We start from the raw sequence: 25,832 nt of genomic DNA on the forward strand, positions 1-25,832 counted from the left end.
CATATAAGCAGCCTTGTAACACAGAAAACTGCTTCCACACAGTAGATGGCAGAGGGAGAGCACGAGCAGTAAGTTTCTATGTTCTCAGGAGAGCAGCAGTCCAGTTGCCTGTGATGGTGAAGGCCAAGTTAATATGGCGGGAGATGGTAATCACATGCGGTATCTGTTTCCAGCAAAAACTTTGATGTCCGAGGCAGCACAGAGCTCCCGAAGACTCATAGTACGTAGGCACAATACTGAATGACAGCGGGCACAGGATAAAGCTAGGATAATTAGTTGATGTATGTTCGCTGCAGCAGGTCCGCAGCACTCAGAATATGCGACCCGACATGTCAAGCACGAGGCACTCCCCCTTTTACTGAGTGATGGACCGACATGATGCTCCCAGTGAGCTATATTATACGGTCCATCACTAAGCATGCTAGATGGCAACTAAATCTTTAGAAGCTCTATAAGGCCTCTTTCACACAGGCGTGACGGATTACGTCCAGATGCGTTCAGTGAAACTCGCACTATTCTGCAAACAAGTTCAGTCAGTTTTGTCTGCGATTGCGTTTAGTTGTTCACTTTTTTTTGGTGCGGGTGCAATGCTTTTTTCACGCGTGTGATAAAAAAACTGAAGGTTTACAACCATCTCTTAGCAACCATCAGTGAAAAACGCACTGCATCCACACTTGCTTGCGGATGCAATGCGTTTTTCACTTAAGCCCCATTCACTTCTATGGGGCCAGGGCTGTGTGAAAAACACAGAATATAGAACATGCTGCGATATTCACACAACGCAGAACTGATGCATGAAAAAAAATGCTCATGTACACAGACCCATTGAAATTAATGGGTCAGGATTCAGTGCGGGTGCTATGAGTTCACATTACGCATTGCACCTGCGCAGAAAACTTGCTCATGTGAAAGAGGCCTAATGATTTCAGTTAGAAGTTACAGAAAGTATACTCGACTGATCTACAGCTGTCAAGAGGCACTCCATTTGCTTTTATGTAACTTCTGAGAACAGCCTAGCAAGCGTGCATGCTGGGAGTCATAGTTTCACCATAGCTGGAGTGCCAAACGTTGCTGATCCCTGTGCTAATACATGACATGCTCCCACTACCCCAACTTCATCTTACATCTCTGCTACTAGAGAAACTTTAGAGCATGTTTTCAGCGGTAAGCAGACAGATTTGCTAATGAGACCATTCTCTGTTAAAGGATAACTGTCAAATTTTCATAAAAATAAATAAATAATTAGCATAGGTTACTGCTGCAGCAGCATTATGTATAAAGCAATCTTTAGTTTTGTCACTTACCACTGTTTTCCTTGAGTTTTCCCCTTAGTTTTGAAACCTACATTATGAGGATCTTCTCAAGATGGCTCCTCTGCCAGTTCTCTGAGGCCAAAACTGCATTCCCTCAGGTCACATACAAACTTGCTGTAGCCAGCAGCGTTCTGCCAGCCAATCAGATTAAATTACTGAGAGACACGCCTCCTCACTCTGAAGCCTAATGCAGGCATGCAGTGTGAAGGACCGCCCCTCTGTCTTCCTAGCCGGAGACAGATGAGCCATAGCAACGGTCTTTTAAGGGAGAAGTGGAAAGGGACAGGAGACATTAGTGAAAGCTGTTATTATAAGGTAATTACAGATCTTTTGGCAATAACTGATCTGACTAACTCAGGTATACATGCCTAGCTCTAATAAACTAGCAAATAAAAAAATATATGTGACAGTTATCCTTTTAAATGCAGTAAAATTATGTAAAAGTACAGTGCCCATGTAAAAGGGAACCTGCCACCTGTACAGTGCTGCCCTCACTGAAGGCCCACTGATTTCAGCAGTTTGCCACCTCTGGGCTGGCACCAGTGCTGCAAGGAGATAAGTCTGATAAGGCTCACTGAACCCCCCCCCCCCCCAACCTCAGTACAATGACGGACGGTTCCCATCAGTAATTGTCTGGATGCGGTTAAGGGAGGAGTGACCCCACTGCCAACAACCAGGATTGCAGATCTTCAACACAGTCCTAGTGACTACCTTGCACTATATCAAGATGAGCAAATTTGTGGCACAATGCCAGGTGAGCACAAACGTTTTCGACTGTTTTCTATACTGTATGCATATTGGACATTACTACCTTCTGTTGTATTTTCCTTTTTTTTTTATCTCTGAACTGGACAATTCAGAATCCTGCTATACCAGTGTACAAAGTATGAAAGGCTCATTGCTCATCTGACGTTGGCTACTTCAACTTTCCTCTCCTTAGGAATTACCCTCAATACTAGAGGTGCCACTACACACAATGTCCACTGCTGTGTTAGACAGTGACCTCTTGGATAAAGCACAGTATAAGTACGTTCAGAGACTTATTCAGGAACTCACAGTTGGTTCAGTGTAAAGGGCATCTGTCAGCAGATTTGTACCTATGAAACTGGCTGACTTGTTGCATTTGAACTTGGCATCTGTGCTTGTCCCATGTGCAATTGTGACTGCATTGCTGAGAAATATGAAGTTTTAATATATAAGCCTTTAGGGCAGGGGTGCACAACCTTTTTAGGTCTGGGGGCTACATTGTCACATTGCACTTGCATTTCAAGGAGCTGCAATATAAAAAAATAAATAAAAAATAAATAAAAATAAAACTTACACAGGCCGATGGAAAGTGAATGGGGAGGAATGATCAATACCTTTCCTCCCACCGTTCCCTCTATCAGTAGCACACATGTGATTACATGGCGAATGTGCTGCCGATAATCGTACATATTTCATCCTGATAAAATAAGCAAATCAGCCGACAAACGAGGGATTCCTTGTTTATCAGCCGATTGACAGCATGAGTATACTGGCCAGATAGCAGGAATAAGGGCTCCTATACACTTGTTTACAATAATTGTCCAGAATATCATGCAGTGTAATAGGAACTTAAGAGATTTTCTAGTAACATAGTATATAAGGCCAAAAAAAGACATTTGTCCATCCAGTTTAACCTGTTATCCTGCAAGTTGATCCAGAGAAAGGCAAAGTAAAACCCTGTGAGGTAGAAGCCAATTTTCCTCACTTAAGTAGAAAAAAAATTCCTTCCCGACTCCAATCAGAATAACTCCCTAGATCAACGACCCCTCTCTAGTAGCTATAGCCTGCAATATTATTACACTCCAGAAATACATCCAGGCCCCTCTTGAATTCCTTTATTGAACTCCCCATCACCACCTCCCCAGGCAGAGAGTTCCATAGTCTCACTGCTCTTACCGTAAGGCTCAATTCACACCTGAGCGTTCTGAAAGGAGCGCTCTGTATGCGCGATTGTACGGACGTTTACAAGCGCGCATACAGAGACAAGCGTGCACACAGTGTCGCGCGTTCCCGAAAGTCTATAGTACGGGAACGCGCGACAAGCGCCCAAAAAAACGCTACAGAACTTGTGTGAGCGTCGGGCGTTTTACAGCGCGATCGTACGCGCTGTAAAACGCCCAGGTGAGAACCATTCCCATAGGGAAGCATTGGTTTCTCCTTGTTGAGCGTTTTACAGCGCGTAGGAACGCGCTGTAAAACGCTCAGGTGTGAATTGAGCCTAAAGAATCCTCTTCTATGTTTGTGTACAAACCTTCTTTCCTCCAGACACAGAGGATGTCCCCTCGTCACAGTCCTGGGGATAAATGGAAAGATATCTGTACTGACCCCTGATATATTTATACATAGTAATTAGATCTCCCCTGAGTCATCAATTTTCTAAAGTGAATAACCCTAACGTTCATAATCTTCCAGGGTACTGTAGTCCACCCATTCCAGTTATTACTTTAGTTGCCCTCCTCTGTACCCTTCCAGCTGTCACGGTCCCTCAGGTAACTGATGTCAGGAAATCAAGGAGATTGGCTGAGCGTGGAGGAATCCAACAACCTCCTTGATTTCTCTTGATTCAGTGTTGATAGGTTTAATGACCACTTCCATTTTCTCAGCTGTTGCTCAGTGGTCATCACTTTTAATCTTTATAGTCTGAACCCACCCTTCTGACTATGCAGTTGATAGCTTCATTTGGGTTTGGTTGAGCTAGTGTGAGATCCTCTCTGGTGATCCTGTTCTTCCATTTCTACAGAAGTTAAGTGTTGCGTTTGTTTGTATTTGTTATATTCCCTGTTGTTGTATCTGGGCCTGAGACAGACTTCCATTCGTCCATCTTGGGAGGAATGGGTTGTCTCTGGTTCTGTACTTATTCCAGGTCCTTATAGGGAAATCAGGGCCTAGATTAGGGTTGTCTAGGAAGTGACCTGTTTCTTCCCTAGTTTCAAGGCCCAGTTACTGTTCCCCTTCCATCCTGCGTTCAGTGTGGAGTCCTGCCCCCCCCCCCACTGATCGAGTAACCAGCTCCGCTATGTCTGCCTTGTTCACAAGAGCCCAGAACTGTACACAGTACTACACGAGTGGTCTGACTAGTGATTTTTAAAGTGGAAGGACTATGTTCTCATCACGGGCATCTGTGCCCCTTTTAATGCAACCCATTATCTTATTGGCCTTGGCTGCAGCTGCCTGACACTGGTTTTTACAGCTTAGTTTGCTGTTCACTAAAGTTCCTAGGTTCTTCTCCAGGTCAGTGTTACACAGTGTTTTACCATTTAGTATGTACGGGTGACTTGCATTATTCCTTCCCATGTGCATAACCTTACATTTGTCAGTGTTAAACCTCATCTACCACTTCTCTGCCCAAGCCTCCGATCTATCCAGATCCATCTGTAGCAGTATACTGTCCTCTTCTGTGTCAATTACTTTACACAGTTTAGTGTAATCTGCAAAAATTTATATTTTACTGTGCAAGCCTTCTTCAAGATCACTAATAAATATATTGCAGAGAATAGGGCACAATACTGACACCTGAGGTACTCCACTAGTGACAGTGACCCAATCTGAGTGTGTACCGTTAATAACCACCCTCTGTTTTCTATCACTGAGCCAGTTACTTACCCATATACAGACATATTCTCCCAGTCCAAGCATTCTCATTTTATATACTAACCTTTTATGCGGTATAGTGTCAAATCCATTGGAGAAGTCCAGATATACGACATCCATTGATTCGCTGCTGTCAAGTCTAGAACTTGCCTCCTCATAGAAACTGATTAAATTAGTTTGACATGACCAATGTCCCTCATGAAGCCATGCTGATATGGCGTTATTTGCTAATTTTCACTGAGGGCCTGAGGCACTCCAAGATAGCATCTCTTAGAAAACCTTCAAACAGTTCACCCACGACAGATGTTAAACTTACCGGCCTATAGTTTCCAGGTTCTGTTTTTGGACCCTTTTTGAATATTGGCACTACATTTGCTATGCGCCAATCCTGTGGAACACTCCCTGTCAGTATACAGTCATTAAATAACAGAAATAAGGGTCTGGCTATGACATTACTTAATTCTCTTAGGATACGGGGGTGTATGCCATCTGGTCCTGGCGATTTTTTTATGAAACCGCTGTACTTCTTCCTGGGTCAGACAGGGCACTTTTAATGGGGAATTTACTTTTACATTCTGCATTTCATCTGACAGTTTATTTTCTTCAATGAATACAGTGGAGAAAAAAATATTTAATAGCTTTGCTTTCTCCTCATCACTCTCTGCAACTCCCCCCTCATTACTCTGTAGAGGGCAGACACCTTCAGATTTACATTTTTTTCCATTTATATAATTGAAAAACATTTTAGGGTTAGTTTTGCTCTCTTTGGCATTAATCTCTCAGTCTCTAGTTTGGCTGCTTTTATTTTTCTTTTACATATTCAATTTTTTTCCTCATAGTTTTTCAGTGCTTCCTCGCAACCCTCCCGTTCTAGTAATTTAAATGCTTTCTTTTTTTTCCATTTATTGCTTTCTTTACAGTTCTATTTATCTACATAATTTTTTTCTGGTTCCTTAACCTTTTATTCCCATAAGGTATGTACCTCTCACAATAAGATTTTAGGAGGCCTTTAAAAATATCCTATTTTGTGGCTGTATTTTTATTTTTGAGGACTTCGTCCCAGTTAGTTAGGCCTATAGTTGGCTAAATATAGATTTTTTGAAATCTGGTATTTTTGTTCCTCCCTGAAGAAATGATAATTTGAAGGTTATTACTTTATGGTCACCATTTCCCAGGTGTCCTCCAACCTGCACATCTGTTGTTCTGTAAGGTGTATTGGTTAATACTAAGTCCAGTATGGCTTTCCTTCTAGTCGGGTCCTGAACCAGTTGGGAAAGGTAATTGTCTTTGGTTATTGCCAAGAACCTGTTTCCTTTATGAGATATACAGGTTTCAGTTTCCCAGTCTATATCTGGGTAGTTGAAGTCCCCCATAATAACCACCTCATCATGATTTGCAGTCTCGTCCATCTCGTTTAGTAGTAGATTTTCTGTGGACTCTGGTATATTAGGTGGTTTATAATAAACTCCTATTAGTAATTTATTCTTGTTTTTGCCTCCATGTATTTCAAACCACTGTGACTCCACATTTTCATGTCCCTCACTTATATCTTTTCAGACTGTGGGCTTTAGACAGGACTTTACATAAAGGCAGACCCCTCCCCCCTCCGGTTTTGGCAATCCTTTCTAAACAGACTGTAACCCTGTACATTAACTGCCCAGTCACAGCCATCATCCAGCCATGTCTCAGTTATTCCCACTATATCATAGTCCTCCTCACATCACTAATTCCAGTTCCCCAGTTTTATTAGTCAGGCTTCAGGCATTAGTATACATACATTTAAGAGGTTTATGTATATTTTTTACCCTACACTTTTCCTTCTGAGCTGTTCTAGTCCCTCTTTCCATTCCTCCCCCAGTTCAATTACCTTGCCCCCAGTCTATCTGCACCATCTTCCCATCCTATAACGTAATTGCCCTCCCCAGTCCCTAGTTTAAACACTTCTCCAACCTTCTAGCCATCTTCTCCCCAAACACAGCTGCCCCTTCCCTACGATAGAGTATGTAGCCAACAGAGAAGTCGGCCCAGTTCTCCAGGAACCCAAACTCCTCCTCTTCCTACACCAGTTCTTCAGCCACTTGTTAACCTCCCTAATCTCCCGCTGCCTTTCTTGTGTGGCTTGTGGTACTGGTAGTATTTAGGAAAATACTACCTTTGAGGTCCTTGCCCTAAGCTTTTGACCTAAATCCCTAAAATCATTTTTCGGACGCTCCACCTACCTCTAACTTTGTCATTGGTTCCGATATGGACCATGACCGCTGGATCTTCTCCAGCCCCTTCCAGTAAACTGTCAACCAGACAGTAAAAATGATTTTTAACATGTTTCTGCAGCACGTCCCTGAAACAGGAGATTCATACTCTCCTGCTCCTTGTCATCTACCGTCCCCATTTTCCGATCCGGGCGCTGATTACATCTGGCTGGCTATGGGCATACTCACAAGCAGGCGTTTTACTGCGTTTCAGTTATTTGCTGGAGAGGTGCCCCGGAAGACAGAGCAGCATGGAGCAGGAAAGTATGAATCTTCTGTTTCAGAGGCCATGTTACAGGAATTTGTTAAAAATCATATTAACTGGGAAACCCAGTGGCGACATTTCCTGCCTCCCTCCTATTCACAAATGATCGCTTTCCTTCACTGCAGAGGATGGCCCTCACTGGTTCTTACCGCCTCCTGCACCCCCAGATATACTGTAGGTGCCCTGCAATAACAGGGGTGTGGAAATCATATCGCCCGACGCCCGGGACATGCAGTTCCGGGCGCCGGGCAGGTAGTTTGTTCAGTAGCTTGGCCCTGCTGCGGGCAAGGGCAAATAGCAGGGCTGAGAAGGCTTTGTTTACCGGAGCAGTGGACACAGTGGATCGACGGTGACCGAACATTGGGCGTAGAGCAGTGACGCAGCCGCGGTGACAGAGCAGGGGGGGGGGGGGGGGGGCCTGGTGTAGTGACAGCGTGGGGAAGAGAAAATGACAGATCTGGAGCGGTGGAGCAATGAAAGGTTCTGTCCGGCTCGGGGAGAGGAGTAGTACAGAGCCTTTACAGAGCCAGGGGCATTGATAGAACTTTCAACTCTGCCAGCATCCCTCAGAGGACCCCCTTTCTGCAGGTGTTGTCAAACTGGGAAGGTGAGGGGGGTTCCTTTCCATGCCACATCAGCAGCTAATTTGCCTAAACCACTTAGATGTAGAGGTTGTCATGTGCTAAGAGCAAGAGTGTGCACTAAACTAATTGGTGTGATCACATTAAGGCTAGGTCTACACGACGACATTTGTTGCGCGACAATTTGTCGCACCAATGTGGCGCGACAATTTTTATAATGATAGTCTATGGTGTCGCACTGCAACATGCGACATGCTGCGACTGCTACAGTCGCAGAAAATCCATTCGAGATGGATTTTTCTGCGACTGTCGCGTCGCAGTGGCAGCATGTGGCATGTTGCACTGCGACACTATAGACTATCATTATAAAAATTGTCACGCAACAAATGTTGTAGTGTAGACCTAGCCTAAGGCCTCGTTCACACCAGGCAGTGCATTCCGGCCTGATTCTGTCCAGAATGCACTGCACCTCATTGCGGCCGGCTAACTATATTGTGGGGCCGGAGGGGGCGTAGTGGTCTGTTGAAGTGATTGGCACCATAACCATGCCCAACGCCTGCAATGCGATCGGCTGCACAGGATCACAAGGCACATCCTGCGGCTGTGGCTACGGACCGGTGCCATTCACTTCAATGGATCGTCACGACCCCTCCTGCCCCACAACATAGTGAGCCGGCCGCGATGTAGTGCATTCTGGACAGAATCATCTGGTGTGAACGAGGACTAAACTTAGGCCCCTTTCACACGGGCGAGTTTTCCGCGCGGGTGCAATGCGTGAGTTGAACGCACTGCACCCGCACTGAATCCGGACCCATTAATTTCTATGGGGCTGTGCACATGAGCGGTGATTTTCACGCATCACTTGTGCGTTGCGTGAAAATCGCAGCATGTTCTATTTTGTGCGTTTTTCACGCAACGCAGGCCCCACAGAAGTGAATGGGGCTGCGTGAAAATCTCAATCATCCGCAAGCAAGGGCGGATGCGGTGCGATTTTCACGCACGGTTGCTAGGATACGATCGGGATGGAGACCCGATCTTTATTATTTTCCCTTATAACATGGTTATAAGGGAAAATAATAGCATTCTGAATGCAGAATGCATAGTAAAATAGGGCTGGAGGGGTTAAATGTTTTTTTTTAAATAATTTAACTCGCCTTAGTCCACTTGATCGCGCAGCCCGGCATCTCCTTCTGTCTTCTTTTGTGAGGAATAGGACCTTTGATGACGTCACTCCGTTTATCACATGGTCCGTCACATGATCCATCACCATGGTAAAAGATCATGTGACGGAACATGTGATGAGCGTAGTGACGTCATCAAAGGTCCTATTCCTCACAGAACAAGACAGAAGAGATGTCGGCTGCGCGAACAAGTGGATTAAGGTGAGTAAAAAAATTTTTTAACCCCCCCAGCCCTATTTTACTTGCGGGTTTGCCGCAATGCACCAGGACGCATCCGGACCTTATCCGGAAACGCTCGTGTGAAAGAAGCCTTAGAGTCATTTCACACCACGCAAGCCAGCCACCTCCCTGCATAAGGAAGCGTGGCGGTGCATTGAAATATGGTTTTGATTTAAAATTATTTTTTGTATCAGGACAAGTAGATCGTCATGAGGGACAAGTAGATCGAGCCCCCACTTTAGTCCTTGGACAAGTAGTTTTTTAAAAAATTTCCACACCCCTGAATAACCAGTAAGCTCTTTCCTTCACTGCAGAGGATGGCACTCACTGGCAATTACCTCCTCCTGCACCGTCAGATATGCTGTAGGTGCCCTGCAATAACCAGTACATGCTTTCCTTCAATGCATAGGATGGCACTCATTGGTTCTTACCGCTTTTTGCCCCCAGTTATAGGCGCCCTGCAATAACCAGTAAGCACTTTCCTTCATTGCAGAGGACAGCGCTCACTGGTTCTTTCTGCCTCCTGCACCCCGAGTTACAGGCGCCATGCAATAATCAGTAAGCACTTTTCTCTGAGGGCTCATCCACACAACCGTTGTTTTGGTCCGCATAAAAGCCACATTTTTTGTGGACCTATTCACTTCAATGGGACTACAAAAGATGCGGACAGCACTCCATGCGTTGTCCGCATTGGTTGCTCCGTTCCTCAAAATGTTTCACACACATGGCTGGTAACAGTGTTTTGCAGACTGCAAAACACAGTACGGTCATGTGTATGAGGCCTTACTAGCGGGGAAAGCACTTATTGGTTAACCTTTTAATGACCAGGCCAGAAAAGGCCTTAATGACCAGTCACTTTTTTTGTGATTTAGCTCACATTGTTGAAACACTTCTAACTTTTTTATTTGTTGAACTACCAAACTAACTTTTGCAGCTATGCGCTTCCTGTCCCGGCCCGGTGGTCATGTGACCGCCGGGGTCGGGAGAGTGCAGGAGCTGTCGGGTGTTCCACAGACATCGTTAAACCCTGCACTTAAGCTGTACAGCACAGTATTCTGCTTAACAGCCTCTCTGGGGGTTGTAGTTCCACTGTAACTGGGGCTACTATGTCAGCCCCAGTTACAGGAGAAATCAATAGTGAGAAGAAAAAAAAAAAAAAAAAGTTAAATGTCCCCCAGAGGTCTTGAATGACCTTATGGGGGACGCATAGTGTAAAATATATTTTATATTTTTTTTATAAAAAAAATTAAAAAAGGTTTCACATGTAAAAAATAAATAAAAAATCCTTAATTAAGTAATCAATGTAAAAATAGAAATGAAAAAAAATAAAATAAATAGACATTTAGTATTGCCGCGTCCGCGTAAATAAAAAATATCAAAACAAGCCATGTCACCTTATATCACAAAAAGTGCAACACCAAGTGATCAAAAAGGTGTTTGTCAAACAAAATGGTACCAATAAAATAGTCACCTTAACCCGCAAAAAATGAGACCCTAAATAAGAAAATCGCTCAAAAAAATTATACTATAGATCACAGAACATTGAGACATTAAAACATAATTTTTTGTTCCAAAAATGCAATTTTTGTGTTAAAGTGAAATAAATAAAACATATTAGCTATCACCACGTCCGTAACAACCAGTTCTATAAAAATATCACATGACCTAACCCATCATGTGAACACTGTAATAAAAATGCAATATTTTTGTCACATTACTACGGTATTCCTGTCTGCGTCATTTTAAAATAGGAATTCAAATTGGCTTTGGTACTAGCCAGTATCTCTGTACCGAAGCCCACTTCGGATTCCTATTTTAAAAATATTTTTAAGACGCAGATAGGAATAACGTAGTAATTCACCAGTCTCATGCGACTTCAGGCGATACATTTTAACTATGTACGGTAGGCTTGAGCGAATCAAGATTCAGATCACAGATCCAAAGTTGATTTCTTCATACGATATGGAGAGAATTTATCATGAGGAGAATATTTGAAGTCCGTTTTGCTTGAGTCTGCGTTGGAGCAACATTTATCAAACACTTCTGTCTAGAGATGCTTCTGCAGTTTTCCTACTCCACCCTCCTCCTGCAGCGAGATTGCGACTTTTTTTTTAAAAAGTCGCAATGATACATTTGGAGTGAAACTCATTAACATAGCGAACCACACCAAATTTTCCACCCATATTACAAAACTGGAGTGAATGGTGTAAAAATGCAAAAAGTCACGAACCCTACTTCGGATTACTCATTTAACCTTTTGGGGACACATGACGTATCGGTACGTCATGATGTCCCGATACTTAAGAACACATGACGTACCGATACGTCATGTGTAGTTCCGATCACCGCCGCTCCACAGCAGGCACCCTGGGACAATTCAGACCTGCGGTTTGCGGCGTTTACGGGTAGTTCCTGGGAGGGTCCCCGTGCTGCTGTAATGGGGACCCGATAGCATGGAAGGCAGCGCGATGCCTTCCGGTGAAGAGCCTGTGAGAGCCAGCCCCCTGGATCTCACAGGCAGGAAGCTGCCAAATAAAGTTAAAAAAAAGTTAGGAAAAAAATAGGAAAAAAAAGGAGACATTAGGTATCGCCGCGTCCGTATCGACCGGCTCTATAAACATATCACATGATCTAATCCCTCAGATTAACACTGTAAAAAAATAAAAACTGTGCTAAATAAACCCTTTTTTTGTCACCTTACAAAACTAAAATTACAACAAGCGATCAAAAAGGCGTATGCCCACCAAAATAGTACCAAACAGTCACCTCATCACGCAAAAAAATAGCCCTAACCTAAGCCAATCGCCCAAATAATTTAAAACTCTGGCTCAGAATATGGAGACACTAAAACAAATTTAAAAAAAAGTACACATTAGTTATCGCCGCATCCGTAACAACATGCTCTATAAAAATATCACATGATCTAACCCCCTCAGGTAAACACCGTAAAAAAAAGATTTAAAAAAAAATACTGTGTAAAAAAAGCAATTTTTTGCCACCTTACATCACAAAAGGCGTAATAGCAAGCAATCAAATAGTCATACGCACCCCAAAATAGTGCCAAACAGTTCTCATCCCCCAAAAAATTAGCCCCTACACAAGACAGTCGCCCAAAAAATAAATAAAACTATGTCTTTGAATGTGGAGACACTAAAGATCAACAATGCAGGTTGTTATGTAAAACTGAAACAAACAACCCAAAAAAGTCATATTTGGTATGGTCACATTCGTGACAACCTGCTCTATAAACATACCACATCATCTAACCTGTCAGATGAATGTTGTAAATAACAAAAAATAAAAACGGTGCTAAAACAGCCATTTTTTGTTACCTTGCCTCACAAAAAGTGTAATATAGAGCAAACAAAAATCCTATGTACCCTAAAATAGTACCAACAAAACTGCCACCCTATGCCGTAGTTTCTAAAATGGGGTCACTTCTATGGAGTTTCTACTCTAGGGGTGAATCAGGGGGGCTTCAAATGGGACATGGTGTAAAAAAGAGTATTACACTCACCGGTAATCCGGTTTCCTGGAAGTCTCCATGACACCAAGTCCTGAGAGATTGACTTCCTTCTGATTGGACAGGAAAAACACAGAGAGGTTAAAACCCCCACCCCCTCCTCACATCACCAGTGTATTTTAACGAAGAACCCCAGGATGAAAGGATAATAGCTAATAGCAGAAAAAAAAGGGTGGGATATATGTGGTGTCATGGAGACTTCCAGGAAACCGGATTACCGGTGAGTGTAATACTCTTTTCCCCAGTCGTCTCCATGACACCAAGTCCTGAGACAATATCAAAGATACAATTAGGGGGGGACGACTGCCGACAGGACCTTACGTCCAAATCTTAGGTCGTCATTAGCAGCTACATCTAGTCTGTAGTGCTTAGTGAAAGTATGAACTCTTTTCCATGTTGCTGCCCTGCAAATCTGTTGTAAGGAGGCTGAGGCTTTTTCCGCCCAGGAGGCAGCCATGCCTCTCGTAGAATGTGCTTTTAGGGAAGCAGGGACGTCTTTTCCCTGAGCTTTATATGCTTCGGAGATTGCCATCTTAATCCATCTGGAGATGGAACTTTTTGCCGCTCTCTTCCCTTTGTTAGGACCTGAAAATTGGACAAACAGATTTTTGTCTTTTCTCCAAAGGCTGGTAGCTTCCAGGTACTTTAAGACCGCTCTCCGGACATCTAATGTGTGGTAAGTGATTTCTTGATCGTTTTTCGGATCGTCACAGAACGAGGGGAGAACAATGTCCTGAGACCTATGGAAGGTCGAGACTACCTTGGGGAGGAAAGTCGGATCTAATTTGAAAATTAATTTGTCCTCAAATATTGCAAGGAATGGTTCTTGGATGGACAAGGCCTGCAGCTCACAGACCCTTCTGGCTGAGGTTATTGCCACCAGAAAAATCGTTTTAATGGTAAGCCATCTGATGTGGATAGAGTCCAGAGGTTCGAATGGATCGGAGGTTAGACCCCCTAGTACCGTATTAAGGTTCCATGGTGGCACCATGTTTCTAATTGTACGTCTGATCCTATCTGCTGCCTTAAGGAATCTGGATATCCAGGGATGTTCCGTTAGCTTGGTATTATATAGTGCTCCTAAAGCCGATACCTGGACCCTAAGGGTATTGGGGGATAGACCTAAATCTAGCCCTTCTTGAAGAAAATCCAGGATTAGTGAGATGTTGGCTCTAAACTGGTTGAAGGAGGTCCCAGACCAATCAGCAAATTTCTTCCATATTTTTTGGTACTTGTCGTTGGTACTCTGTTTCCTGCTAAGGAGTAAGGTGTTCACTACTTTTTTTGATAGACCAAAGTTTAATAAGTTGGATTCTTCAGAATCCAGGCTGTTAACTTTAGTATTTTCAGGTCTGGGTGAGAAATGGGCCCCTGACTTAGAAGGTCCGGCCTCTGAGGTAGAAGGAGAGGAGCTTCCACGCTGAGGGCTTTCAAGAGGGAGAACCAACTTCTCTTGGGCCAGAAGGGGGTTATCAGGATTAGTGTACACTTTTCTTTTAGGAACTTCTGTAACACTCTGGGGATAAGCGGAAATGGGGGGAAGGCGTAGACTAAGTTTGTTGTCCAACTCTGGTTGAGGGCGTCTACTGCCCGAGGATGATCCCTGGGGTTGAGGGAGAAGAACTGGTTTAGCTGATGATTTCTCCTTGATGCAAACAGGTCTATCGTCGGCCTGCCCCATTTCTTTGTGATTAAATGGAAGGCTTCTGGAGCTAACATCCATTCCCCTGGGTCTAGTCTGTGCCGGCTTAGGTAATCGGCCTGAATGTTTAAAACTCCCTTCAAATGAACCGCTGAAAGAGATTGAATGTTGCCTTCTGCCCAGGAAAAGATTTTGTTTGCCAGGTTCTGTAGCAGGCGATGCCTTGTGCCTCCCTGGTGTTGGATAAAGGCCACGGCTGTAGCGTTGTCCGAGTAGACTAGGACGTGACGACCCTTTGCCAGCTGACTTGTGTGTTTCAGTGCTTCCCACACTGCCCTCAGCTCCTTGAAATTTGAGGATTGCTGGCTCACGTAATTCCCCCATGTTCCCTGGTAGGAGTTCCCCTGGACGACCGCTCCCCACCCGTGGAGGCTGGCATCTGTTGTGATGACTAGAGGGAGATCTTGTGCCCAGAAAATCCCGTTTTCTAGGTTCGAATTGCTGAGCCACCAAGTTAGTGATTTTTTGGTCTCTGCATCTAAGAATATTTTCCTCTCTAGGGTTAATTGCGATCTGTTCCATTTGTCTAAGATGAATTTCTGGAGTGGTCTTAGATGGAACTGTGCCCAGGCAACTGCTGGAATGCAAGCGGACAGACTCCCTAGTACATTCATGGCCTGTCTTATTGAACAGAATTTCTCCTTCTTGAACTTCCTCAAAGCTGTCTGAAGTTTTACTATCTTTTGAGGTGGTAGAAAGGATCTTTGGGAGACTGTGTCTAGAGTAATGCCCAGAAAAACTTTCCGTTTGGATGGGATTAAATCCGATTTTTTCCAATTGATGAGCCAACCTAGGCTCTGTAGATGATCCAGGACTAACCCGAGATGGATTCCCATGGTCTCTATGTTGTCCGCCACTACCAGTAGGTCGTCCAGATAGGGGATCACACAAATTGCCTTTTCTCTCAAGGTTGTCAAGGCTTCCGCCATTATTTTGGTGAAAACCCTTGGGGCAGAAGAGATCCCGAAGGGGAGACACCTGAACTGGAAATGCTGAATGTTTCCCTCCAATTCTATTGCGAACCTTAGGAATTCCCTTGATGACCTGTGAATTGGGACGTGATAATAGGCGTCGCTTAAATCTATTGTGGCCATCACTGCATCCTTTTTTAAGAGTTTCACTGCTGACTTCAGGGTCTCCATTTTGAATTTTTGATATCTTACGTATTTGTTTAGATGTTTCAGATTTATAATTACCCTGGATTTCCCGTTTGGTTTCTTTATAATGAAGAGGCGGGAATAGAATCCCAGTCCTGTCTGATTTTTCGGGACGGGCTCTATGGCGTCCAAGGTTAATAGGTTTTTTATGTCGTTTTTTAAGGTCGCAGTTTGAGATGGGGGAAGGGTAGTGATCACATATTTCTGTGGAGGGGAAGAGAGAAGATCTATCAGATAACCCTCTTGTATAATACTTAAGATCCACCGGCTGTTTGTTACATGCTCCCAAGATCTTAGAAAGGAGCTGAGTCTTCCCCCCACTGGTATGGCGTCATTGTTTGTTGTTGGATGAGGAGGCTTCGGCCCGATTTGGGTTGAAGAGGAAGCTTCTCCCCCTGCCTCCCTTCGCATAGCTCCACCTCCCAGTCTTCCCTTTATCTTTTTTATTTTCGGGTTGAAAAAATCGGTCACGAAAGGGCTGCCTTTTTTGTTTATATCTTTCCTCTGGAAACCCTCTTTTTTTATTTGTCGCGTTGTCTAGGATTTTATCTAGATCTTCTCCGAAAACGTACTGACCGTGGAAGGGGAGTGCGATTAATTTATTTTTAGATGTGATATCTCCTGACCACGCTTTAAGCCATAGTGCCCTTCTCGCTGTATTTGAGAGAACAGCTGTACGGGCGGACAGTTTAACTGATTCAGCAGCTGCGTCTGCTAGAAAGGAGGTTGCCATCTTTAATAGAGGCAAGCTCTCTAGAATTTGATCCCTTGGTGTCTTATTGACCAGATGTATCTCTAGCTGGTCTAGCCAAAGGTTCAGTGTTCTGGCCACACATGTGGAGGCAACGCCCGGCTTGAGAAGGGCCGCCGTAGTCTCCCAGGTCTTTCGCAAGAGACTCTCCGCTTTCCTGTCTAGAGGATCTTTCAATTGTGCTGAGTCTTCAAACGGTAGGGCCGTATGTTTTGCTACCTTGGCCACTGGCGCGTCTACTTTGGGAATGGTCTCCCAATCCGTACAGTCCTCTTGGCTAAAGGGGTAGCGCCTCTTAATTCCTCTTGGGATAAAGGATCCTTTATCCGGTTTTTCCCATTCAGACCTAATTAATTTTTGGACACTATCAGGGACTGGAAAAACGGCCTTCTTCCTTTCACCTAGACCCCCAAAAATTTCTTGCTGGGTAGACCTAGGGGTTTTAGGCATCTCCATCTGAATGGTGGCCCTGATGGCCCTGATAAGTTCATCAATATCTTCAGGATTGAACAAGAAGCGCTTATATTCGCCCTCTTCATCTGAAGATGCCGGGTGTTTTTGGACAGATTCGGAGTCTGAGACCGCCAGCCCCTCAGAGTCGGAATCCAGGATAAGTGATTTAACACTACGGGCGTCCTGAGTGGGGGGAACTTTGGGGGGAGTAGGTTCTCTGGTAGTTAAGGCTAGCTGAACCTCTTCTTTTACCACTTTTCTAATGTCTTCAATTAGACTAGAAGACTCAGACTTGATGACACTGGCAGTACATTCTTTACACAGGGGCTTGGATCCAGTGTTAGACAATCTTTTGCAGCAAATACCACATTTTCTAGTTTTTTTGGCTGCAGAAGCCGAATCCTTTTCTCCCTGAAATGGTAAGGGAGGAAAGGATGAGCAGACTGAACCCACCATACAAAGCATGTACCTGAGAACAGGTTACTCACTGTCCCAGGGTTTGATGCAGGCTCGGTTCCAGAGCCCGGCGTGAGGGGGGTGCTCATCTTGACTCCCGACCGTTTCAGAGATGCTTCACCAAAATATGTGAGCCGCGCTATGCAGGGCGCCGTTACACAGGTCCTGAGCGTTTTTATAGTGTCTCCATGTGCTTCTCATGCTGCAGGACCTGTGGCGCATGTTGATGACGTCAGCGCGCTTAGCTCCGCCCCCGGCGTCTGACGTCATCAGCCTGCCGGCCGGAAGGGACACATCACAGTGCCGATCCGCCGTGTTCCTCCTTCCCTCTGCATCAAGCCCTCCGGGACCGCCGCAGAGGGAATCTTCGCAGGGGCACTACCTATGTGCCCGAGCCCAGGCCTAACCAAACGGAGGAGGGAGAGCTGCACTGCAGATCCGACCTCGGCCCAGATGAAAAAAAAAAAACTCCAGGTGAGCCCAAACGAGCTCCGTGCACCTCTCCTGCTTCCTATCCTGATGGGACAGGAAAAACACTGGTGATGTGAGGAGGGGGTGGGGGTTTTAACCTCTCTGTGTTTTTCCTGTCCAATCAGAAGGAAGTCAATCTCTCAGGACTTGGTGTCATGGAGACGACTGGGGAAAAAAACAGTCCAGCAAAATCTGCCTTCCAAAAACCGTATGGCATTCCTTTCCTTCTGCGTCCTGCCGTGTGCCCGTACAGCAGTTTACAACCACATATGGGGTGTTTCTGTAAACTACAGATTCAGGGCCATAAATGTTAACCCTTGCTTTGTAACTGGAAAAAAAATATTAAAATGGAAAATCTGCCAAAAAAGTGAAATTTAGAAATTTTATCTCTATTTTCTATTAATTCTTGTGGAACACCTAAAGGGTTAACAACGTTTGTAAAATCTGTTTTCAATACCTTGAGGGGTGTAGTTTCTAGAATGGGGTCATTTTTGGGTGATTTCTATTATGTAAGCCTCACAAAGTGACTTCAGACCTGAACTGGTCCTTAAAAAGTGGGTTTTTGAAAATTTCTGAAATGTCTCCAAAAAATAAAATGTCATTCCCAAAATGATTTAAACATGAAGTAGACATATGGGGAATGTAAAGTAATAACTATTTTGCAGGTATTACTATGTATAATAGAAGTAGAGAGATTGAAACTTGGAAATTTGCAAATTTTGCCAAATTTTTGGTAAATTTGGCATTTTTTTTTTATAAATAAAAAAGAATTTTTTTGACTCCATTTTACCATTGTCATGAAGTACTATATGTGATGAAAAAATCTCAGAATGGCCTGGATAAGTCTAAGCGTTTTAAAGTTATCACCACATAAAATGACACTGGTCAGATTTGCAAAAAATGGCCTGGTCCCTAAGGGGTTAAAAGATGCAGAAGTGATTACCGAATTCATTCACAGAATTGTTGCGCGACTTGGGCTGAAACTCCATGATCCGAAGCTCGATTCACTGAAGCCTACCTCTAGGTGAAACAGCAACGCCTCCATTGCTCTTAGAGGCTCATTTGCATACATTAAAACATCATTTTTCTCAGCATTGCGGGCACATAATAACATGGGACCAACACAGACGGCTTCAGCACCCAGTTTCATAGCTACAAATCTGCTGACAAATGCCCTTTAAACACGTGTACTACAATAAAGGTATCTTTCTATAAATGCCCAAACATAAGCCATTCTGTTTTGAGCATAGACTTTGTGGTCTACATCTACTTATCAGTTTTTTATTCTTTGTGGAACACACTTATTCTGATTACTGTACAATCACTGACTGTACCTTAAGTGTGCTTGATAAATTTGTTTATAGCACAATATTTCATATTATTCTACAATGATATTCAATGACTTTAATTTACTAATCTGTAAATTAAAATCATTAACAAATAGTAATTGTATCTTCTTTAACCACCTAACTGTTTTGCCTCAGTCAGCTCCAGCAGTGGGAGAAGTAGCTAACTGGAGGGGGAGGGCTGCTTTAGATGCTGCTATCTACTGAATGGTAGCAGCTAGAAACATGGAACTGTTCTTGTTTGAAAGCTGACATTTCAATGTACAGGGGAAGATATCACTGATAGAAATTGGCATACTGTGAATGCAGCTGAAAGTAAAAAGCGGTTTTAACTGCAATTATTCCCTAATTGATTTCAAACAGTGATTTCTCCGATTTCTCCTCGGTTGTTTGGACTTTAGCTGACATTTTGGTCTTGTATGAAAGCCTGGAATGTCAGCTTTCAAACCAGACCAATTTGCATGTTTCTAGCTGCTACCATTCAAGAGCTCTAAAGCAGCTCTCCCCCCTCCAGTTAGCTACTTCTCCCACTGCCCGAGCGGAACTCGGGCAAAACAGTTAGGTGGTTAAAGGGTATCCATCACCAGCGATCACTGTCAAACTGTTTGCATAGACACACAGCTGTGGTTCACCTGATTAAAACACTTTCTCTTTTGTTCATCTAAGGTTTTGTTCTCAGAGTTATGATAATTTTGCTCAATATATAAATTAAACCATTGGTAAAATGAGGGTGTTACCATTGTTCCTGTTGCACCCAAGCTCCCCTTCTTTCAGTGGCTAACCACCTCACTGGCTGCTTTGATTGACAGGGCCAAGCAGTAGCAAAGCAGCAAGGGATGTGGTTGGACACAGAACTGCCTGCAATGCAATGATGCCATCATTTCACCAAAGGCCTAATTTGCAAAAAAAATTATAAAAAATCATAACTTGGGAACAGAGCGCCTTCTGATCGACAACAGAAACACACATTTTAAACATCTTTCCGGAATATTAAAAATTTGAACACATCAGCACAGAATTTGCCAAGATATTTTTACTATAATAAAAAATAAATAAATAAATGGTATTACCCTTGCTTTTCTTTCTGCTTCCAGGCGCTGCATAACAAGTATGGCGTCCATATCATCATCATCATCTTCATCCTCGTCATCATCCTCATCTTTCTGCTTGGACTCTTGAAGCCTCTTCTGGAATTGCCACTCTAGCATTAATTTGCGTAGCCTATCATTCTCTTCAACAGAACGCTCTGATTTGTTTTGTAGCTCATTGATTTCCTTGCTGAGCATATCTACAATGTGCATTTGTTGCTGCTTTTCCAACTTCTCCTTGGCATCCCGTTTCCATGGATCAGGAGAAAGGCTGTCAGTGGAAGAAAGTTCCTCTTTGCTGATAGTAATATACTGAAGGTCTCGTCTTTCTATTGTGCGTGGCTGCTGTTGAGGCTGCAACTCCCGAATAACGGTTTCTTGAGGACGTGAAAAAATTGCAGGTTTCTCTGGTTTTGGGTGTGTTATATTTGGAGGTGGTACTGGTACTGAAGATTGTGGAATAACACCCTGAGGCGGGGCGATAGGCTGGGTCTGCACTTTTCCAAGTTTTCTCTCTTGTTCTCGTCTTTTCCTTTCTCTTTCTTCTTCAAGACGGGCTTTTTCCTTCTCATACCATCTCTGGTGTTCTTCTCTTTTTTTCCTCTCTAATGCAGCAGCTTGTGAGTTTAATTGAGAGCTCACCTGAGTTTGTGATAGTGGTGGCACAGGAACACCCTCAAAATTCTCAAATTCATTTCCATAATGAGGAGGTGGTGGTGGTGGTGGTGGTAGTGTAACATCTGTTCTAACAGGCTGTGAACCAGCAACTGGAGCAGACTGAGATGGAACTGGAGTTTTCCAACGCCCAGGACCAGTTTTGTTTAATGATGAGGTGGAAGAATATGTTTGCAGAGAACTGTTTAGATGTTCTTGGCTGGATGTACTAGATTCCATAGTAGAGGTATGACTCATCCAAGCATCTTTATTATCTATCTTTCCTTCTAAAAATTCCAAATCTTTACGTATCACAGGCTCCATATGACCACGTTCTGATTGAAATTCAAGTTCATCTCCTAACTCCTCTTGGGAACGTGCAACTCGCTGTTAAATTAAAAACAGAAAAGTACATTGAACTATAGCTGCAAACCAAAAATACAGTATTGTTAGATTCAGAGTCCCAGAGAGCAGGTACTATTAAAATTTCTAAAAGGTAATGTAACTGTTTAAGCCCATAAAAGCTATGGCTTTTATCACTGCATTTCACTCATACTGGGCTGAAAATAAATTTTTGTTTAGACACTTATTTTATCATTTATTATATAGTATTATGGATTAATTACACATGCTTTGTGATGAAATGATGTATTTATAATGTCATCACGCCAGCATGAGTTAATGCCAGTTTAATTTGTAAGCACTTTAATTTGATGATGTCACTTCCTTTCACTATATATATATATATATATATATATATATATATATATATATTATATATATAAATAAAATTGAGAAAATGAGGAGGCAGCACACTGTGTAGACAAGGGGTGCACGTCCGGCGAAATGTGAACCCGCACCTAGGTCCAATGAGCTAGAAGTAAAAAATAGCCAGCAGCACTCCAGGAGATTAAGGCAAACGGTGGTTTATTGGACCCAAAGTCAAGCGACGTTTCGACAGCTTGTTGCTGTCTTTGTCAAGCATAGTGCACATGTGACTAAAGCATAGTATAAATAGGGATGTCAATCCAAACCATATTGACATCAATCAAATACATTATAATATAAATAAATGTCTTACAAACTGAGGGTGATTACAAAGTATATATGTGTTAAAGTGCCAATGTCTGGCAAACATAATGCATAAACAATAATAAAACATAGATGAAGTGTATCCTATATATTGTGGGAGGAAGCATAAATGGTGCAGGTGACAGTGTTAATGAGGTGAATTAAAAAACTCACTGTCTGGTGGGGAACTGTATGCTGCATGGATCGTATGCAGTGGCGTCCCGGTTCTCACACTGCGCATGCGCGAGAACGGCAAATCTCGCGGTAACTGCGGTGGTCAGAGGCCAAAAAACAGCCTATACCAAAATGGCCACAGCGGTCTCACATACAGAATGCGCATGTCCGGTAAGTGCTGGGTGCCGCCCAGCGATCACTACACTAGCGTAGTCATGGAGACAAAAAGTAAACACTGACAATAGGTCATGCGATCAGAAAGGAGAATCGGCGATACTGTCCACGAGTCCACAAGATAAACTCAGTGAGATCACCGGGCAGACGCCGAACTATATTATGATCGCAATAGTATATAAAAAATAAAGGAGATGGTGTGTCATCCAATAGTGACGGATCAAAATGAGAGCCATCAGTATAGGAGGGAGAGATGAACGTCACCGGGTTATACCCACGGACTATCATCTAACCCTCGACGGGGGGCGCCACCATCTCACAGAAACTGAGAAATATATAATAAATATCAAAAATGTAAATATGTTAACTAGATGAGTGGACTTCCAATACTCAATGGACAACAATATACATAAGCAATATATAAAGAATAAATTGCATTATATGTGACAAAAATAGGCGGAACAGGAATGATCCATTGCAATAACGATATATGACGTATCATACAGAACCCCAATCACGGCAGTGAAGTTGAAAAGAACCTAAAAACAAAAGAGAATATTTTAGCATATATCTCATAGAAAATTACTTGATTAAACATATATGTATATGTACATGTGCATTGGACCCACAGCAGGAAATCGGATTACAGCAATCACAAGACAGAGACACTAATTGTGAACAGTAAAATAACAGTCACACCTTAAAGTCCACATTAAGCCCATTGGGTCTCAACGTATTTAACGTGTAAATCCAATATAATTCTCGTTTTTTTAGGAGAGCTTGTCGGTCTCCTAAAAAAACGAGAATTATATTGGATTTACACGTTAAATACGTTGAGACCCAATGGGCTTAATGTGGACTTTAGGGTGTGACGGTTATTTTACTGTTCACAATTAGTGTCTCTGTCTTGTGATTGCTGTAATCCGATTTCCTGCTGTGGGTCCAATGCACATGTACATATATGTTTAATCAAGTAATTTTCTATGAGATATATGCTAAAATATTCTCTTTTGTTTTTAGGTTCTTTTCAACTTCACTGCCGTGATTGGGGTTCTGTATGATACGTCAAATATCGTTATTGCAATGGATCATTCCTGTTCCGCCTATTTTTGTCACATATAATGCAATTTATTCTTTATATATTGCTTATGTATATTGTTGTCCATTGAGTATTGGAAGTCCACTCATCTAGTTAACATATTTACATTTTTGATATTTATGATATATTTCTCCGTTTCTGTGAGATGGTGGCGCCCCCCGTCGAGGGTTAGATGATAGTCCGTGGGTATAACCCGGTGACGTTCATCTCTCCCTCCTATACTGATGGCTCTCATTTTGATCCGTCACTATTGGATGACACACCATCTCCTTTATTTTTTATATACTATTGCGATCATAATATAGTTCGGCGTCTGCCCGGTGATCTCACTGAGTTTATCTTGTGGACCCGTGGACAGTATCGCCGATTCTCCTTTCTGATCGCATGACCTATTGTCAGTGTTTACTATTTGTCTCCATGACTACGCTAGTGTAGTGATCGCTGGGCGGCACCCAGCACTTACCGGACATGCGCATTCTGTATGTGAGACCGCTGTGGCCATTTTGGTATAGGCTGTTTTTTGGCCTCTGACCACCGCAGTTACCGCGAGATTTGCCGTTCTCGCGCATGCGCAGTGTGAGAACCAGGACGCCACTGCATACGATCCATGCAGCATACAGTTCCCCACCGGACAGTGAGTTTTTTAATTCACCTCATTAACACTGTCATCTGCACCAATTATGCTTCCTCCCACAATATATAGGATACACTTCATCTATGTTTTATTATTGTTTATGCATTATGTTTGCCAGACATTGGCACTTTAACACATGTATACTTTGTAATCACCCTCAGTTTGTAAGACATTTATTTATATTATAATGTATTTGATTGATGTCAATATGGTTTGGATTGACATCCCTATTTATACTATGCTTTAGTCACATGTGCACTATGCTTGACAAAGACAGCAACAAGCTGTCGAAACGTCGCTTGACTTTGGGTCCAATAAACCACCGTTTGCCTTAATCTCCTGGAGTGCTGCTGACTATTTTTTACATACATACATATATATATATATATATATATATATATATATATATATATATATAATATTCATTTTGCATTGTTCCAATTGCTTGAGAAAGGCCTCATGTTGGAGCCGAAACGTTGCGTCACTTATGGGTGAATAAACACATTCTCTTTTTCTACTACAATTTGGAGTGCTGCTCTGCTTTTTATTTATTTAGTAGAGTTCACTGAATTTCTAGAAAATAGTTTCGGGTCTAATACGAACAAATCAGTCAACTTTGATTCAGGTACAAATAGATTCAACCTAAATCAAAAGTGCTCAGAATGCCCATGAAAAGTTGTGTAAGACATTCCGAGGTCTCCTAGGACTGGATACAACCCCCTTTAAGCAATTTAACGACAAGATGGCTTTAGTAATGACAAAGTGACAGTAACATAGTGAGATGGAACTCTCTGCCTGATGAGGTGATGATGGTGAGTTCACTAAAAGAGTTCAAGAGTGGCCTGGATGTATTTCTGGAGTGTAAAAATATTACAGGCTATAAGCTATTAGAGAGGGGTCGTTGATCCAGGGAGTTATTCTGATTGATTGACTGGAGTCGAGAAAATTTGCTTCTACCTCACAGGGATCTTTTTGCCTTGCTCTGGATCAAACTGCAGGATAACAGGCTGAACTGGACGGACAGATGTCTTTTTACAGCCTTATAAACTGTTAATATGGGTAAATGATTGTTGTTAGTGGTAAAAACACATTGCACACATCTGATTTGTTTGCAGTTTATTAATCTGTGTCAGTTTGGCGCAGTTGAAAAAGTTGTTCAATCAAGTTCAGCACTACAATATAACATTGAGTGACTGACTGACAGAACATTCACATTAGGTACACTAGTCTGTCATTCATGAAAATTTTGTATTGTGCAACTATGGAACATAAAAATATGTCAGCCAGTACATTAATTATTTTTATATTAACCACCTCAGCCCCCCTAGCTTAAACACCCTTAATGACCAGGCCACTTTTTACAATTCTGACCTACACTACTTTCACCGTTTATTGCTCGGTCATGCAACTTACCACCTAAATGAATTTTACCTCCTTTTCTTCTGACTAAGGGCTCTTTCACACTTGCGTTGTCCGGATCCGGCATGTACTCCACTTGCCGGAATTACACTCCGGATCCGGAAAAACGCAAGTGTACTGAAAGCATTTGAAGACGGAACCGTCTTCAAAATGCTTTCAGTGTTTCTATGGCACCCAGGACGCTATTAAAGTCCTGGTTGCCATAGTAGGAGCGGGGAGCGGTATACTTACAGT

General features: G+C 42.8%; 1 protein-coding gene and 1 long non-coding RNA gene across 12 annotated transcripts in view; one reads left to right on the top strand and one right to left on the bottom strand.

Moving 5' to 3' along the window:
• The window catches only part of AFDN (afadin, adherens junction formation factor), a 508,028-nt gene that overhangs the window by 69,438 nt on the left and 412,758 nt on the right, over positions 1-25,832 (bottom strand). For all 11 annotated transcript variants that reach the window (XM_040429419.1, XM_040429420.1, XM_040429421.1 and 8 more), the window contains one exon: positions 20,356-21,414. In XM_040429419.1, the coding sequence (XP_040285353.1) occupies positions 20,356-21,414 (1,059 nt within the window). The remainder of the gene's footprint in view (positions 1-20,355; positions 21,415-25,832) is intronic.
• On the top strand, positions 1,321-25,237 carry LOC120998661. The gene is made up of 3 exons (XR_005778453.1): positions 1,321-1,331; positions 5,362-5,369; positions 25,122-25,237. It is a non-coding gene; the product is annotated as an uncharacterized LOC120998661 (long non-coding RNA).

Source organism: Bufo bufo, chromosome 4, assembly GCF_905171765.1.
Source record: "Bufo bufo chromosome 4, aBufBuf1.1, whole genome shotgun sequence".
NCBI lineage: Eukaryota > Metazoa > Chordata > Amphibia > Anura > Bufonidae > Bufo > Bufo bufo.